The following is a 19,071-nucleotide window of genomic DNA, read 5'->3' on the forward strand; positions in this document are numbered from 1 at the left end:
AAAATGACATTGTTTTCTATTTCTTCTATTTATTTATAATCAAGTAAATTTTTCCTTTTTAGGACAAAAAATGAAAAGAGTAAGATGGAAACATTGGTGGGCAACCAATCTGGGAAGTGATGAATCCCAGTCACTTGGCACAACCGTATTGTTCCCTAATCTGTTTCCATTCAGGTAGATGGATATTTTGCCCCTGTGTTCAAATAGAAATAATACCTGTACCTCTTGTTTTATGACATATAGAAAAATCTTGGATAGAACCTGTTCTAATGTGGAATTGAAAAAGAATTAGAGCAGGTTAAGAATAAACTTTAATAATAGAGCTGCTTTAAACTAAAGTAGGGAATTAGTGGAAAATGAAAGGTTTTTCTCCTTTTACTTGACAGTTAGGTTTATAAAAAAGGAAGTCATTACTATTAAATTATAGAGAGAACTCTTCAAAAAAAAAATAAATTGTCTTCATTTGTTGTTATGCTGTAGCACAAGTAAGTTGCTCTTCAGGATAGCATTTTAACTTGTTTAGTCTAGCTAACTACCAAGCCCAGTAAAATTTAGTGAAATGGAAGAGAAATCAGTTAATTTGAAAAACCCTTGGCATTTGCCCATAGCTGAGGTTACACATGCAGACAATTACTGTGGAGCAGCTGATACGTGGTAACTACCCGCACGCACCGTGGTGACTCTGTTCTTAGACTTGTCCCTCCTGTTTTAAACAAACTTATTTCATTATTTATGATACTGCATGATGTACAGAAGCATTTCTAAAACGTCCAATACTCTTTATTCTTCTTCTTTTTTCTTTTTTTTTTTAAAGAATACCTTTGAAATTATTAAAATATGCATTGGAACACACTCTCTTTGTCTCTACTCTCATTTTTCTATCCTCATTCATTTTATTAAGGCCATAGTTTGCAGTAATCTATTGGGACTACTTAAAGAGTAAGGATGGCAGAATAAAGTCCTTAATAAGTACCACAGAAAGAAGGTTTCTATGATTAACCTTTCCTGAGGTCATTATCGCTTAATTTATTTTTCCAAGCTATTCTGTACCTGCTAATTTTTTTTTGAAGAGTCTGGCTGTGATTTTCATTGCTATTGAAAACAGTAGGATTGATAAGAGAGGATCACAAACACAGACTATTTCTTTTTAATTGAAATAGTCTAGCCATACCTTGGATCTGCCTTCCTGCCATGACGGTTACAATTTTATAGTCTCAGTAGTGGAAGTCTGATATTTTAACCCTAAACTGGATACTCTAATAATCCATATTTTAGTGCAAGCAAAGTGTGAGTTTTATCTTGTTCTTGCTATACAACTTAGATTACAGAATAAGTTTTCACTCAAGGCTCGAAAAACTAGCTTTTCAGTACTTTCTCACTTTGAGATACATATATATTATTAATGTGTGAGAAAATATTTTTCATTATGTTTTCTAAATTTCCACGTGGGCAATGTTCAACATACTAGCACGGCACAGGTTGAAGTCAACCTCTGCAGTACCTGATATAAATCCTAGTCTTAGGTGTGTGCAGAAGCTTTTAAAATGTTTGAGGTTTTTTCCACATTTTAAAACATGAATGATGGAAAATTAGTGAAAATGAAATGGGAAACTTAATTTTAAAGCTCTATTCTTGAGACATTCAAAAGTGCTTGACTTGAATCTAAAGAATGCCATTCACTTCAGAATTTTCATCAGGGAATAGCAAAAGAGCATCCAGGATTCTCTATTCTGTTGTCTGTTTCAACATAGTACTGTAATTTTATTCTTTTTGTGCCTAATTTTCATTTATTCCACTTAAGTTTCTCTGAGAAGGCTGCTGTACGTGTTATTTAGTAGATACCATTTTTCGAAGCAGCTAAATCCCATTCCTAAATCCCTTTAATATTAGTCTTCCATAGAACTGTTCCTGTAAGCAAGGGCCCAAAGGAGCATCCTCTGTCCCCTGAGCATAAACGTGAGGTGCCCGTTTTGTAAGTTTCGATGATCTTTAACGATATCCTGCAGCATCTTCCTGGCGAGTGTTTCTGAGGACATGGCTGTTAATGAAGCAGGAGGTGTTGCTTGTGTGGGATGTGCATACATGGTTCAGCAGCTGCTGTGTACTTACCTAGGAGGGTGCGTTGGTTAATTTTTTACCAGTGTGCAAAGACTTTCAGCAGTGTTTGGGTTTGTGGTGGAATAGTGCTGCAGCAGCTGATTTTTTTCTTGGGTTTCTTCTGTGACAGATGAAGCAGCTGGGTTCAGCTGAGAGTGTCCAAGAAACTGGCAGCCAACCAGAGGAAAAAGGAGCGTTCAGAAGTATCTGGTTATCACGTTGTCTTGCACTTCCCTTCCCTCTTAAAAATAAAGATGTTGTGAAGTATTGAACAGGGTTGACCACAGGTACCAGTAGGTGTGACGTCCTAACCCACTTTCAGTCTTCCCTTGCTCCCCAGCAGCCGAGCAGCTACATTTTCCCTCTGCTAGAATGCTCCGCAAAGATCTTAAAATGCTGTAGAGATAAATTATGCACTATGAGCTATGTGGGGGACTCCCTTTATAAGTGTAACCTGTGTGTCACGCAAAGCGTACCGCTAAGCCCCGATGGTGCAAACCGGGCTGGCTTGTTCCACCGAGCGCTCTCCCCTGCGTGCCCAGGGATCCGCAGGGCAGTTAGCAGCTGCCTGCGGGTGCGTGTGAAGAAAACGTGCCCAAAGGGCACGTGCAGGTGGTGGAGGCAACGATCCCTCCCGTGGCGGCCAACGGGGGTTTCCAAACTGCGTCCCCTTCTGCGGGGCAGTGTCAGGAGCCGAACGGGAAAGCCACGCGCGGAGCCTGTTCGCCGTCGGGAATTGTGAAGTTAGGGGAGGGAGCACTGCTTGTGTTAATGTTTTTCCTTGCACTGCAAGATCCTGGAGTTTTCAAGGAAGCAGACTTTTATTATAACAGGTTGAAGGCCTTTAGGGTAGCAGTGTTGAGCTGTTGCTTTTTTTTTTTTTTTTTGTTAATACATCTAAAAGAGCTAGGTTATTTTTTAGTCATCATAAGCTTTTATCTGTAACTTCTTCCTTCCTTCCTTCCTTCCTTCTTTCCTTCCTCCCTTCCTTTAGAGCAGGCCTGAGAATGAAGTAAAAAAGGTCTTTTTATCTTCAACGTTGATGAATCTTTCAGATTAGCTATGGTTCTTCCACATGTTCATGCACATATGCCTCCTTACACAAAAAGGCTTTACGGAGCTGGTATAATTTTCTATAAATATGTACTTTATATATACTTTCTTTTTACCACAAAGATATAAAGAGTTGTGAAAGAATACAAGTAAATATAGAAGTGACAAATATAATCACTTTCCAAAATCTTACTCCTGTGGTCATAGGAAATAAATCTTGTTCAGCTTTAACCAATTAACCATATGTTTTTTGGTAACAAATGGGTGCTTGCTTTGCTGTTTGGTTGTTTATTTGGTTAAACCGAGATTTTATAATATAGTATAAAAACAATATGGAGATGGTTGACAAATGTGGATAACATTTTAGTAACCTAAAATGTAAACTAAAAGTTTAGACCAGAACACTTTTCATTTGATTGTTGTGCAATGGAAGGGCGTATAAGATAAATGTTTACTTCCTGGAAGTAAAAATTCCCTCCGAAAAGAAAAAAACTGGCAAAAAAAAACTAGAAATCTTCCCCCACAGTGTGAGTTGCAATTGCGTTATGATGCTTTGCCCTGATACTTAAATTTGCGTGTAGTTTGGTGTACGAAATCAGAAGTGGGGACTGATTCCCTAATGCTCTTCCTATGCATCTTAACTCCATAACAATGAAAAATGACTAGAAATGTGTTTCTGAGCTGTCTCTGTGAAACTGTAGGCCAGTGAAAAGTGGAAATACCTGGCTGCCTGTAAAACAACAAACGAGCACCACAGAAAATTTAATGAAACACAGAATTAAGAGTATTTAGAATGTCCTCAGGTAAAGCAGGATCTGTGGTGTTGATAGCTTATGCGCCTGCCAAGAGCATGCACACATCCTGTAGGCAGACAGTCATGAGCTGTGGGACAGGACTGTGAAATGGCTTTGGGAGAGAAAGGAGCTGGCTTTCTGTAAGAGACATGAAATGGCACCCCAGTAGTACAAGTTCTTAGGCAGAGCTGACACTGTTGGACTAAAATGGCAGCCATAGCTCAAAGCGGCTCTAATTCATGCGTTTATTAAAATTTCTCCTGTACCATGAAAGTGTCCAGCAAGTAGATATCTTTTTTTACAAGTCAACAAGAAAAGCTGTTGCTTATCCATTAATTTTATTTATGCTCTATTTCATATTCTCCCATGTTTTTAATACCGTCGTTAATAAGTAGTAGTTATTAAACTAGCCATTTGGTTGGTATTTTATATTATTTACAAATGGTATAACCATAAATGGAAGGAAAAAAAGAAAGGCCACAGAAAACATTCTTAGAAGTGCTATATACTGTATACTAGAATATATACAAGATTACATAATCAAATCAAGAAAAATATTAATAGTATTCATAGGACAAGCTGCCAGGTAATTTATCAGCAGTTTTTCTTGAAGAAACTTGGACTACTGGAATTTTTTTTTCTTTTTTTTGTTTTGTTTGTTTGAGATGCTGCTGGAACCCGTTTTCCATTCTGCTTCCGAAGCCGCTCAGCTAAGCAGATCACCAGGATGGAGCTGAACTTGGGCGAGTGTGGCTGGAGGGGCGCTCCAGCGGCCACTGCCTGCGAAACAACGCGGTGCTCTGCAGTGGTGCCCAAATGTTTTGGGCAAGAAATGGCTCATTAAAGTATTCCTTTTGTCCATGGGGAAAGTGATGCTTCCTGAGATGGCCTGCTCATATGCTGAGCTATGAAACCCGAAGGCAAAGTGAAGTGGCCAGTGCTCAGAGCAGTAAATTATGCTCTTGTGTCATTGGTGTCTTCTAATGTATTCTTAGTGGCCTAGTAAAGGCTTCTGTTCTCCCCTCCCCCATGTTTAAAAAGTTTCAGCTTTTCAGTTATCTTTGTGAGCAAATATTGCATCTGAAAATAATGCTGCGTTTCAGTAATCGTCTAGTTAGTTTCAGAATATCTGCGTGATGTAGTGCCAAAGGCTAGCAAGGATGTCCTCTCAGAACTCAGCTATTCAATTTACTTTCTATTTTTTTCCTATTAAAAAGCAGGGGTGGGGGGTGGGGGAGAGAATCTAATTATAACCTTTTTAATTATAAACTTGTTCTTTGGTAGCATTACCCTTGACCTGATTTCCTAAACTCCATGCCAGCGGTACATTTGTGTCTATAAACCTGCACCGCTCTGCGCGCACGTCGAAGCACGCACATAGGTGTGGTCATGCCAAAATATACAGGGGCCAAGAGTAAAACAAGAATTTATGCTTTGTAGTTCGTTTCGTCTTTTTTGGGGGGGGGAGTTAAGGAGGTGTCTCTTTTTTTTTTGCTTGCGGCTCCTCGGGATGGCTGTGAAGGCCCCAAAGGGCCCAGGGGGAGCAAACGCGCGCTGGCTTTAAGGCCTGCTCGGGACAGGGCCCCTGGGGTCAGTGCCCGTTGTGCTGCGCGGCGCCTTCGCCGCAGGCCCTCCCCTCGCTCGGGAAGCAGCCGGTGAGGCCATGAGGCTCCTGCGGTGCCTGGGGTCCGCGCGGAGCGGAGCCGGGATCTCCCTGCGGAGCGCGGGACCCCGCGTGGGGAGCTGCGGCCCCTTCCGTGTCCTCCTCGTCCTCCAGCAGGCGCTGTGGCCATGATGCTCCGTGTGGTTCCCCGCTCAGGTTTCCTGTCCTTTCCATTTATTTTTTTTAATTGTCTTGTAGGGTGATTTTCTTCTTGTTTGTTCCTTAGGAAATCCTTAAAGCACCTTGCCCCCATGTTTAAATTCAGTTGTGTACCCAAACGCAAAGGCACAGAGACTGAGTAGCCAGGATAAGAGCATATGGAAGGGAGGTTGATATCTTCTTAAGAAATGTGTGTGAACAGCCTTGAAAGTGGGGGTTTGTGTAGGGTCTAGGGGACTTGTCCGGTCTTCCTTGAAGGAAGGACTGTGAAGAAGTTCCCTGTACACTGGTAGCAGGAAGAAGGGCTAAATATGAGAAGAAAATACTTAATTTAAGACTTCATTTTTACATCTCTTCTTTGGGAACATGAGGTTATGCCATATGTCATAAAAATCAGAAAATACATTATTTTAAAATCCAGTTATTACGTAGGCATATTCCTCACTGAAGTCAGCAGAAGGTTTCAGTTGTAAGATGCTGGGCTTGTGGATTTTAGTTCGCTTGAAGTTTGATTGAATTAAGAATTACTCTAGCATTTTAGAACTCATGGTATATTTGAAATGTGAGGACATGTTTCTCAAGTTTGGACCCTTGTGCTGACAAAGTGGAAGTTATGGATCAAGGAAACTAAGACGGATATCTGAATGCTGACATTTGACACGTAGTATCTTTGCTTTTAATGTGAGTTTGGTAATGATGCTAGTAAGTTGACTTTGTCTAATTATAACACACAGAAACAGCTATCGTGTTGTTGCCTTATTAGTACAAGGGATGTGGAATGTTCTGTAGCATGAACATCAGAAAAGGGGCAGTTTCATTATCTTACACAGGGCTATATATACCTTCCCCGGGCTTAACCTCAGAATTGCTACATGGAAAAAATGTTCGTAGCCCATCATCTGTCGGATCTGCATGTGTGATCTGCATTTTTTTTTATTTTGCAGTCTGAACACTTATGAAAATGATCTCTCTTTTGCATGAGTAAATACCATATGAAAAGGTTGTAAACCAAAGTATTTGTGTTTGTTATTGTATGCAAAAATAATGCTTTTCTTTCAGAAAGAATGCCTCGTAATATCTAAGCTAAAGCTTAGAATCAGCATCTATTTTCTGGACAGAATGGCCAACTATTTTGAGGAAAGAATACAGGAAAACACTAGAGAACATTTACGATTCTTGTTCTCTCATTTAAAATAGTGATATTTAGTAATACCAAAAATATTGCTTGACACAATTGTACTTCTGTTACAGTAGAATATTTATTCCTGTGGTTTTTGTTTTTAGTAAAGATAAGTTTATGCTGTTTTCAATATAATGAAACAATTCATTCAGAAAGCATTTAAACAGTCAAAGAAACTAAACACTTGCCGTATCCTTTCAGTTCTTGGATGGAGGCCCTTCATGTGCGTGGGAGGTCAAAAGTTAATGTCAAGCTCTCAAAATAGATCTCTCAAACATAAAATGTGCGAAATATTACCCCAAAAACCTTTATTTTTTTGGAAAGTGTACTTTTTTGTACTTTAGAACATGTCAACATGTTCTTAAAGATTAATAAATTATATAACATAACAGTTTTTTAATCACTATTTCTAATATGTGCAAATATGAAACAAATCTACCTTCCAGGCGTTACACTTCTTCTCTAAAATATCAATTAGAAAATAGAGCACCAGATAGTCTATTTCCAGTTCATGAAACCAGAATTTAAAAAGTATACTATTTTATTTGTATCGTATTTTTTTGTGTGTTTCTTCATTATGCTTTTGAATATGGTAATTATGTTTGATGTAGGAAAGCATCAGCAATACAGATTTTTTTTTTCTAGTTATGATGAGTGAAATTTCCGTCAGTGGAGAGTAATTAACCAGTCAGGGGAGAAGGGAGAAAAAAACAAAAACCCATGTTGTTTTGTGTGAGACATGAAGATCATGTTTTTCTAAGAGTTAGTGTGTTTTGTTTTTGAGGAATAAAGACATCTTATTTCCCCTAGGTTAAAAATAAGGAAAATCACTAAGATTTTGAATACTATCATTATTTGTCCGTGCTTGTGATTAAGCAAAGGAAGAATGGTTTACACTGTCCCTGAAATGGTGTTCCTAGGAATACGAGTTATGTCTGTCTGTTCATAAGTAACAGAAAATGAAAGAGACTTGAAAGGAATTTAAACAATAAACTTCCTCATAAGAAACACTCAAAGACTTCTGAAACATAAACTTGAAGAGTAGATGTTATTATTTCATTTTACAAATGTGTATAACAATAGAATATGTCATACTATTAGAATATGTAAATATAGACTATGATAGGACATGAGTAATATCTGAATTATTTACCATTAAGCCATTCTGATGTTTTTCTTGGTAACATTTTAGTATAAGGAGCCTTAAATCAATCATGAGACTTTTTGCCCCTGAATTAAAAAATCTTTCTTAGAGATATTAGCTGAATATTACCCAGATTATAAACTGTTCTTTAGAATGGTTGCATTTTTTTTCACTGTTATTTTAAACTCGTGTATTAGATAGGCTTACTTAGTGGCTCAGAATAACACCAAATATAGAAGTTAAGGACAGTTTAATGTCATTTGGCTTTGTTGATCTGAAATAGCCTCCGTAGTTGCTGACAAGAGCTTACTTTTCTCTTGCATTTTATATAACAATCTACCTCATTTAATAATAAAGTCAGTAAAGTCAGAGTGCTCTGACATGAGCCTCATATTACAGTACCTGAAATAAACTGAACTCAACAGGAAGTTCAGCTCCCAGAGATCTACCAGATGGGCTGCAGGACCTGCACAATTTCTGGTATTTTCTGTTGGATTTACAAGCGCAGTTGAAGGGTGGTAGGTGGAATATAAAAAGAGGTTAGGAGAGTCGACTCAAGTTGCCGTCTTCATTCAGATAGCAGGTGATTTGCTTTTCACGAGGTCAACAAACTTATGATGTTCTTAGTAATTTTAATCGTGGTCATCATATTATTTCCATTTTCTATTTAATTCCTTACAGAAAGCCTACATACTGCTTTGTGGGTAGCTGTAAATGATACGGGCCTCCTCTAAGGAGATTACCGTTAAAACACTGAGGGAAGATAAGAGGTTGGGCGAGGAGTCTGTTGCTTTATCTATGTGGATATTTGTGTCAAGTGGGCTTGCTGCGGCGGTGGCCGGGCACCGCTGCGTTGGTGGTCGGCTCCACCACGGTTGTACCCTGGTGCCAAGGTGGGTTGTCCCCAAGGGAGGCCGCTTTCCAGAGCCGTGTGCCTCGCTTAGGCCAGCCCGAAGGATCCACGTGGGAGCAGGCGGTGCCGCGGGCGGCCTGGCCCTGCGCGTGCGCGGCGGGAAGGGCCGGCCTCGCGCCATCCCGCACCACCGCTCCGGCTCTTTCCGCGAGGCAGGCTGGTTTTCAGCAGTTTTCTGTCGGGTAGAGTTGTGGCTAGCATGAATAAAGCGTTTCTGCGGATGAAGCTTTACTTGCAGCACTTTGTCTGCGTGAAGTAGATCTTTGATCTGAACGCGTCTGTTTCCTCCAAACCGTCTAAAATGGACGGCTGAAACTGGGCTGTAGGAAATTGCTTCCCGTTAGGAAGTCCCTAGTGTTTCAGAAGGATCTGTTCAAAAGCAGCCAGGAGGAGAAGGTCACACAGGATGGGATGGGATGTTGTCCTCTTTTGATCACACTTTCAAAGCGCTGTAAGATCTAGAGGAGTTAATGTTCTTCTCTGAAGGCAGCCAGTTTATCTCTTTGCTCATTTTCTTGCCCGTAGATTGTAAACAGGTCATAAAATGATAGCTCCAGCATTGTGAAAATTATCTGATCCTAATTTAAAAGATAAGGAGGTTTTTCTGCCTTATTTATTTATTTATTTATTTTTCCAGAATTAAAGGTGAGGGGGAGGAAGACAGTGACTTCCAGTAATGGCCATGCCTGGCTGCATAGTAGTGAAGCGTGGTTTTGATCATCTGGAACAAGGCTATATTTGATTAACTAGATTTCTTGTAAAGGAATTTGAGAGTTCTGTTTCAGTAAAAAGCTTGAATTAATATTCATTTAAGGAGCTGCACAACATCCACTGAGTTTTCAATTTTAATTCTATCTTCATGATTGTTGTGAATTCAGTGTCCCATTTAGGCTTTCTTGCAGGAGTCACTCGGAATGTCATAATTTTGTTACTGCTACAGTGAGGCTGTGTGTAAGTTTTATTTCTTAAAGTTTAGTGGCTGCACTAGAATACCAGACAAAGTTTATTGTCTGCTCAAACACAGGCAGATTAAATTTGTAAGAGGATTACTCTGCTTTAGGAAGCATTCAGACTGTCTCCATAATGGGAGTTTTTTCTCTTTCTCTTTTTTTTTTTTTTAAATGAGAGAATTGTACAGTTGGATATATATTCAGATATTAAAGAATTTGAGAAAAAAAAAAGCTAATTCGTAGATATGGGTAACTGACTCTGGTTTCATAATCCTGTCCTGGAAAAGAAAATGTTTCTAATTTTTAATGGTTATCACTTGTTGAGTTTTGCATAAACATTTAAAGAATGTTAAAGACTATTCTTGAAACAGTGCACTGTACATTAATGTTTATGTTTCACATGATGTTTTTTTGATGTATTCTTAACATTCTGAGCTGTATTCATGAAATTCTAGCAGTTCTTGCTTTTGGAAGGAATCTTGACTTACCTAGTCACGCGCTCTCTCTTTCTCCTTTCTCCCTCCTTTCTCTTTTTGCCTTTCCTTTTTTTTTTTTTTTTTTTTTCTTTTTTTGATTTGTTATACAACAAACACGAATGGGTACAGGAATGGAAGTGGAGACACCTTCACTTCTTCCTGCCCTGTTTTATGACTTTGCTTGTAACCTGCAATGCTCTCTTGTTCCAAAGTCTTCTCCATTAGTGGAACTGAAATAATTTTTTTTATTGCCTGACTCTTGTGAGGTGCAATCAATTAATGCGATTTAATACCTTTGCTAGTTCTCAACTGGAAAATAATGCAGACCTGCAGTCAACTTGACAGGTAATGTAAATATCCTTAATGTACTTCTTATCAAGGCTTGTCATGTTTTCTTCCAGAAATTTCAGTCTTTTCTGCATGATGTGTTATCTAAAAGGATGAGAAACATGAAAGCAGTCTGTCCCGTTTGTTTTTGCTGCGTGGGCAAGGGTACATCAGTGCTCAGCAGAGCTGCTCGCTTCTTGCCTCCTCAGGACTTTGCTTACTGCCTTTTCTCCTCTTTTTCCTCTCCACGCAGAGGAAGGAGACTTTAATTTTGCCCCAGAACTTGCACAAAGGTGTTACTGGGGAGCTTCCCATCTTCATCACAAGTAAATTTTGCTACAGACTGGCTCAGTCTAAGGCCTGGTGCCATAAGCGGCCTTTGGATGCGAACCTGAGAGACTGCTGCAAGTGACAGGACAAGCTAGCCATCCTTCTCAAGCTCCTGGGATGATTCCATGCATTTTATAGCATGTTGTGGCTATCCTGTTACCTAAAAAATCATGCCAGGCCAGCCAAAATTCTGCACAGTTTCTGTGTTTTCATACGGGACATGCTCAGCTACAGCAGAAATGTGATCCTTTTGCATTCTTCCACTGGAACAGCAGCAAAAGAAGTCACAGTTTTCCTTTAGCTGTGTTAACAGTAGCAGAGAGGACATAAAACTCTCTTCCAAGTGAAATACGACTTTATAGTTAAAACTAAATGTTTTTCTTCTCATGTGTCACCTCTTTTACTGCTTTAGCTCTTACTTCTCATAGAAGCAAGTCTGGTTCTTAATAACTGATGAGTTTATGATTTCATCTTTTTTTCCTTTGACATTTTTTCAGCATTGTTTGCGAGACAGTTCACAACACACTCTTATTTTCTTCTGGGTAAAATATTCAGTCAAACAGTGTAAGTACAGTAACGCTGCAAGCACGTATGTCACGCTGCAAATGTGCATTCTGCACAGAATGCTGCAGAATGTTAATTCCTCTCAGAGAAATAAACTCACCTTCCAGGTACCTCTGACACTGGTAGTTGTGGGATCCAAAGCCAGGCTCCTCTGAAAGAAAACTACATTGGTAGTTTAACAAGTCTTAGTAAATTTACATGGATCATTGTTAGAAAGGTTGTGATTTCCACAAATTTTTTTTCTTTTTGCTTTTCTATGAGTGTCTCCTTTTCATCTCTTCCTCTTTAGAAATATCTAATTTAGGTAAAAAATTGCAACCAATAAAATATGATTTTGTTTTTATTATCCTTTCATAGGTCAAATTTAGGGAAAAAAATGGAGAGCAAGGCCTAGTTTAGGATCATTTTTTCTCTTAACAGATGTCCGTGAATTTTGCTTTGAGAAGGGCATTTTTTATTTTAGTGGCAAAACAAGCTCATGTTTGATCACGCAAGATATGACTCTTTGGATTTGTGTGAATTACAGTGTAGATAAATGGGAAAGCAAATGCAGGTATACATTGTGCAGCAGTGTGTGATTAAAAAAAAAACAGGCTCTGGATCTTGAATCTCGTTTCACGTGATTCTTCCGAATTTTCCTTGGCAGCCACTACTTGAATTTTGAAGCCACTTTGCCTTGAGCTGCACTGATACTTACTCAAAATGAACCAATATTTTAAGGTTTACTGTCATTTTCACTGAAAGAAAAGTGTTGTTTTCCCATTTTGTAGTTTCTTTTTTTGCAGGATGTGTACCAGGAAAAACGGCTGCAATGAAATAAATGGTGCGTGATCTGTGTGTGCAATGGCCTCTGAGCAACCTGACTTCCTTCCTGGCGGTGCTCTTGGAGATAATCCCAGTGGGGGACTTTGAGATCTCTGGCTGTAAAATCCTCATCAGTGCGATAATATCGGTCGGTTTTGCTGCTGGAAGGAGAAGGCTCCTGGGAGGTGCTCGGAGGTTCGTGGGGTGGGAAACTGCCCAACTCGTTCCAGACTTCTCAGGCTGATGAGCCTTTATCATCCACTTGAAAGGGAGTTTATCCCTGTTTGAGGGAATTAAACCCTCTATTTAAAACAGTTGGTTGAAACTTTTAGTTGTGCACTTTTTTTTTAGTCTGGAGTGAAGTGTACAAGATGTTAAGTAACTAAGTAGGTTGGGTGCTTGAATCCATAGACTCTCTTGTTCTGATGGAGCTTTAGACTTTGCTCCGGAGAAGGACCCCACAGTCGTTCCCGGGTCGTATTTTTGGCAGGGAGCTGCTGTTTCTAGCAGGTGAAGGCAGTGGTTGTCCCACGGCAGCGAGGGTTGTCTTTTTGGTTTTAAAAACCAAAACTACAGGTATGCTGTGTGGCCTTCAAATTTCCATTGGCAGATGGAGACAGATCCCTCATCTGGCTCCCGAGAGTGGATGCAGGTTTTGATTGATTTAAACACGTAGTGGCAGCGGGCGGGAAGCTGGCTGCAGGACAGCTTTCCTCTGCTGCCCTCATTGCAGCTGACTTTAACCCTTTCACTGCCATCTGCCTGCCTTACCGTCTTGACCTGTCCTGGGATGATGGTAGCAGCAGTGGTAGCAAAAGCAGCAAGGCATCCGGGTTCCCTTGGACGTTAGGGCTTTCTATCCACCTTTAGGTTTTCTTCTTGTCACCAAGCAGAACAGACCTATTCCAGCATCCTGTTTAGATTATTGCCAGTGTTACTGTTTATTATGGTGATAAATACGATTTTTTGCTGTGTTGCTGAGTTGTATTTCTTAACTTACTCCGTAATGTGTGTCACTCAAAGTCTTGATCTCTTCGTAATCCTAGTCATGGGTCTTAAAAAGGCCAGGGGTGTGTGCGCGGATGTAAATAATACATGAATCAGGCTTGACACTGGTGCTGGAGTAGTAGTAGCAGTAGTTCTAAACCCCTTCAGTAGGAGTAATGCTGCAATGAGAAGGTTTGTTTATCTAAGCTTAGTAATTCATTGTGCTCAACTCTTGGTTTTTTCTTTTGTAGTTAATGACTTTTTTTTTTTCTTTTTAATCACCTTATTTTGGGGGAAAGTATCTGAATAAGCTTCTTGGGATGTACAAGTATTTTGTATACTACCTCTATTAGTAGTTTTCACATAAATTGAATCCTTGACAGAAGGACTTGACTTAGTGGATAAAAAAGAAATCTAAAGTAGGGACTTTCTTCCCTTTGATTATAACGATTTAAGAGAAACTACTAATATAAAATGAGAGAAGTTCTTACATACTGTGCCAAAATGAAGATTTTCACTTCCTCTTTTTGTGTGTGCGTGCAATCCCTTAAGTGTTATTGTATCTGTCTTGTCTTTTTCTTTTATTCTATTTTAGTGTTTTCTAGTCTTTTCTAGTGTTTGTCCTTGGAAAATTTGCATGACTTCATATTTCCTCAGGATTAACTTTGCCCCTCTACATGTAACACACCATGCAGTTAAGGAGAATTTTTCGTTGATTCTGCAGTTGAACCACATTAATCTGTGGGAAGCAGCAGCTTAATTCAGCACTGGGAAATGATCTTGTTTGCAAATTTTAGATTTCCCTTAGAGCTCCAAGTATAATTGGTTGTTCTTTTTCTGACAAAGCCACCCAATTAAAAAACTGCAAAGCTGAGTAAGATATAGATTCTTTGTGTGTTAAAATCTGCTTTGGCTTTTTATTTTATTTGCTCATATATGGTAGCTTCTACAGACTTACTTCCAAAGTACAAGTTGTCTGAACTACTATCTTTTCTAGTGTAACAAATTGTTATCAGCATTGTTTTCTTTCCAATTGTCTGACTTTGGTTGCTATTTAAACTCTCATTACAGAATTAAAAGAATTGAAACCTCCATTTTTTAAAGTACAGAGGATAGCACTGGCATGAGCTTTCCATTTCATGCTCAGTTTGCTTTTTGTGAATTTGAAGGAATCTGGATTTCTTTTTGGAAAAGCATCATGTTGACCAAAAATGGAAGTCACTTTGTATTTGAATGATGTTTAGTGCAAACGGTCTTCCTAGGCCTTAGTTAGAGCAGAACTTCTAGTAAAAGAATTAATCTTGCCAGAAAGGTAGAGCATAAAAGCTCTCTCTCTCAAGCATTCATGCTGAGCAGACTTTCATGCCGAATAGGTGACGTATATCTTGCAGGAGGAAAAAATGTGTGGTGTAGGACATTATTTCACTTTTTATGAAAAGACCATGTAAGTTTTAGAGAAATGGAAAAACTGAGGTCACCTAAGAGTAGCCACTTTTCTGTAGTATTTTGTGCAGGTCTGGAGTTTTATAAACTCTCATGTTCTCATGCTCGTGAGCTCTCCTGATCTTGTGTTCGCTCTCCTCTGGCAGTTACCAGAAGCAAGAAGATCTCACCTGCCGCTCAGGTGAATTGGAAGTGATAAACTTAGCACTGATCCATGAAATATCACCCTTCTGCAGGTGTTTAGTGAATGCTAGTTCCTAGGCTGCAGCAGGGAGACTTCCTGGCCCTCGGAGATGATGCGTGAGCTGCAATGTATAGTTTGTATTTGCGTGAAGTGTATAGATGCAAGGACCTTTCGAGGAAGGAATGGCTGCCCATTAACAAGTATGGCCCAAATTTGAATTACAGCTGATTTCATCTGATTCAGAGGTTAAAGTCTGGAGAACTGTAATTGCTATACTGTTTTCCCTCTCCCTTTTCTAAAGTCAAACTTATCTAAGAGTTTTATATTGCTGCTTCTTATAATGTCCTTAAAGTTGGCCAACTAAGATAATATGTATAAGTTTCTGAATTTTTGTGATAGTAATTCACCCAAGTTAGATTTTGCTGAGAATTTTATCTTCAGGAGTGGAGATTAAGGCTTACTACTTTCAACATTTCATTCAACATTTAATATTTTCAATGTGCAACAGTGTATTTAGATATTTTGGATTGTGTTTTTGTCTTAGTAGTTTAGTTATTTTCTCATGGCTGCCCTTTTACTATTCTGATTTTGTTCTCAAAATGCAAGTTACAATTCAGTGTTGGTTTGGTTGTTACTGTATGTTACTGCTGTTTTGATATGGAACTAGCCTTGCAGTTACTGTGCAAGCAGCATAAGCACTGACACTGTTCTGTCCTGCTCTGAACAAGCTGTCTGCTTTGTGCAGGAAAGCAGTTTGTCCAGTGGCTGAAGTGTACCCTTCTTATTTGTCTTGCAGGAACGGGAGAGAGTGGCAAAAGCACGTTCATCAAGCAGATGAGAATCATTCATGGATCAGGTTACTCTGATGAAGACAAAAGGGGCTTTACAAAACTGGTGTACCAGAATATATTTACAGCAATGCAGGCTATGATCAGAGCCATGGATACCCTCAAAATCCCATACAAGTATGAGCACAATAAGGTGAGACTTTTGTGTATTTCCATAACTGAAGCTCTTCCTTTTTTTTTTTTTCCTTTTTTTTCTTTTTCTTTTTTTTTTCCTTTTATCTTTAGAAAACATATGGAGGATCTCTAAAAACTATACATGGTGTATGACTTACGCTCTATTTAAAGTCTGGAAGAAAATAGCTTTTTGCAGTTCTCTACCCTTGGCACAGCCCTGACCAAACAGAAGAGATAGATGAGAGAACTCCTCCCATGTGTCTGTGGAATTTGTTGTGGGGAGAAAGCTAAGGGCAGACTGGTGTTTGCCTATGGCTTTAGACTCTCTTTTTCTTCCCAACCCATCCTATGACCAGAGCACGGTCGAACCATCCTTGTCTTTTCCAGTGCTGCTTAGGGTTTGGCCAATAATATTGCTTGGGAAAAAGTTCAAATTAATTGAAAAATAATTGGGGATATCTACTTGTATGTGAGACTTTTGATGCAAGACCTTAAGGCAAGAAAATTTGCTTTAGACTGATGGCATCACTGAAATTTAGGAGGAGAAAAACACATTGAAAGCATTTGACAAATCTAACTTCTTACCATTTTTTGTACTAGCCTATTTAAAGAAAGATAAAATATTTAAACCATTCCATGAAGGACAGTGAAGTGCTTAATATTTACTTGAATAGAAGGGAGACCTGCTGCATGGGAAGGCACAGAATTACATGGCTATATCTCCTGCTGCTTGCCATGGCAGTGGTGTATCTTTTGTTTGATAACAGGGGCGATTTTTAGTGTTGACAAATTGTCAGTACCTATGTCTGACAGCTTAAGTTCTCTTGTAAGTTTAGGGTTCACCATTCTTTGAAACTTGTAGAAGAGCATTTAGTTATTTTTGGATGAAAAAATATACTTTTTGGTTTTTGTTTTTAAGGACATTTAAAAAGTTGGAAAAACTTGTCTTAAATAGTAAATGAGAGAATGTTGAAATGAACTTCCTTATATTGACTGAATGCTGCAGCTGTTGGATTTCCTTTTGCCTCACTGAAATAAAAATCAAGTTTTTTTTAATTTTAAAAATTTATTTGTGTGTATTTCAGTATGCTATCTCCATGTTTTTGCTGTACATGGAGACACAATTTCTTGACATACTTGAAAAGTTGGTTGACTGTGAAGCACACATTTTTCTTCAAAATTGGTATAGACTGCTGTTTTGCTATAGCATCTAAAAGTCCAAATTATAAATCGGGATCTTTTTTTCTTGAATTTCGTACTGTGGAGTACATGGTCTATAGTTACTATTCAATTTTTGTATTGGATTTATATAGAATGTTTTTATGTAATTTATAGAATGTTCTTTTTGTAGTCGAAGCCAGTTAATAAGATGTGGCATAGCTGTATATGCATAGTCAGACCTTCCTATTTAGAGCTGTTCACTTTCTCTGTGCAAGAGTAACTTCGCTGAAAGTGAGTTTATCCTTGCACTCTGCTGTTTCACAAGCATTCTCAGCAATTTTAGTAGGCCCACGTGTGGAATAAGGTAAAACTCCCCAAATAATAGATTCTGGACCCAATTTCTTTAAGAATTCTGCCTGGCAATAGAGTGGAAAAGAAATATGCTATTCAGTCATGCCAGTCTACTGAGGACTACTTTTGTGCTTTGTACACAAAGTCACTTTAAAGCAGTAAACTTTTTTTTTTTTTTTTTTTAAAGTCTGTTGAAAACAAGCTCATTAGCCTGGCAGCCTAGAAAGCACAGGAAGGGCATTTCCTATTAATTTGAATCTCCTATCAGGAAATCCTATCTCTGGAGAGAACATCTCAAAGTTTGAGTAACAGTGTATTTTTAGCACTGTTTATTTGTTTTCCACAATAGTTTATGAAACTACAGTTCAAGCTGATATTGATGTGATTGCACCTAAAAATGATGGTAAAATGTCCCTTTTCTCTGCCCTCCCAAGTCTTCATGTTCATGACTAATTTGGGGGGTCATATTTTTGTCTTATTGTAAACTTCAGTAAAGAATCATTAAAATTGGGTTGTTTTTTAGTCTCTGAGTGCGTCTAGAATGTGAAGTAATATCTTGTCAAAAAGTGGTATTAAAATTTAGTGTCTCAGTGATGCTAGGGCATTGTATCAGGCAACACATTCTTGTTACACTGCAGGATATGAGCTGTGCTGAAGCTTAAGATAAGGGGTCAGCATCCCTTCTTTAAGGAATTTGTCATAGGAAATGGTGGCTAATTGTTTGGGTTTTGGTTTCCTTTTGGGTAAATGTTGTTATATTTTGTTGCTTATTTTTAACTGGAAGTTGTGAAGTTTTTATGGGCTGCTTGAGTTTTAGAGTGAAAAACATTTATCAAATGCAGAAGAGTGTTGGTTGTATATAGAAACGTGAACAAGCAGTTACTAAGATGACCACTCTTTGCAAAATTTTTGTGGGTGTACACAAGTCAGGCAAGCATAGACGTTCGTATTCACCTTTAAAAGATCTAAAATACAGGTTTATTTTTTATTTTTATTTTTTCTTGAAGTTTTAAAAGTCCCTATTTCTCCTTTTTTTTTTTTTTTCTATTTTTTACGTGTCTTGGAAAAGCTGTTACAATTAAAGCTTTTCATGCTAATTAAGGCTTTTTCAGGATCATGACCCTTTGTTTTTCTTGATGTATACAACAATTAAAATTTGCATCCTTTTAGCTAAGCTAATTCATAGCTACAGTGTGATAATAAATTGCCCATATTTTGCAACTTTGGAGTGTTTCTAGAAAACTTTCAAAATATAAATTACGTGCCAAGTAGCTAGTGTGAAGAAGTTCCTGTATTTTTAGATATTTATTTGCTTACTTTCAAACACAAGCCCTGGCTGGAATACATATGCTGTCAGCCCTGCTGGTGTGCACCCAGGTAGGTGTTCTTGGTGCATGAGGAGGTTCTTTGCATCTTGCTCTGGTCCTTGTCCAGCTGTTTTTTTGGACCAGCATCAAAAAGCCTTGGGTGAACCCATCTGGACTCCAGGGCAGCACGTGTCGGGTGGCCGTGCTGGTGCCAAGAGTGTC

The 19,071-nt window shown here is 38.6% G+C and overlaps 1 protein-coding gene across 1 annotated transcript in view; it reads left to right on the forward strand.

Moving 5' to 3' along the window:
• LOC104579190 (guanine nucleotide-binding protein G(q) subunit alpha) overlaps positions 1-19,071 on the forward strand; it is a 119,919-nt gene that overhangs the window by 22,995 nt on the left and 77,853 nt on the right. Inside the window, exon 2 of the mRNA XM_088522074.1 lies at positions 15,865-16,049. Coding sequence (XP_088378200.1) covers positions 15,865-16,049 — 185 coding nt within the window. The remainder of the gene's footprint in view (positions 1-15,864; positions 16,050-19,071) is intronic.

The sequence above is a fragment of the Tinamus guttatus genome, unplaced genomic scaffold (assembly GCF_059628265.1).
Source record: "Tinamus guttatus ecotype Peru unplaced genomic scaffold, ASM5962826v1 Tinamus_guttatus_pri_ptg000146l, whole genome shotgun sequence".
Taxonomy (NCBI): Eukaryota; Metazoa; Chordata; class Aves; order Tinamiformes; family Tinamidae; genus Tinamus; species Tinamus guttatus.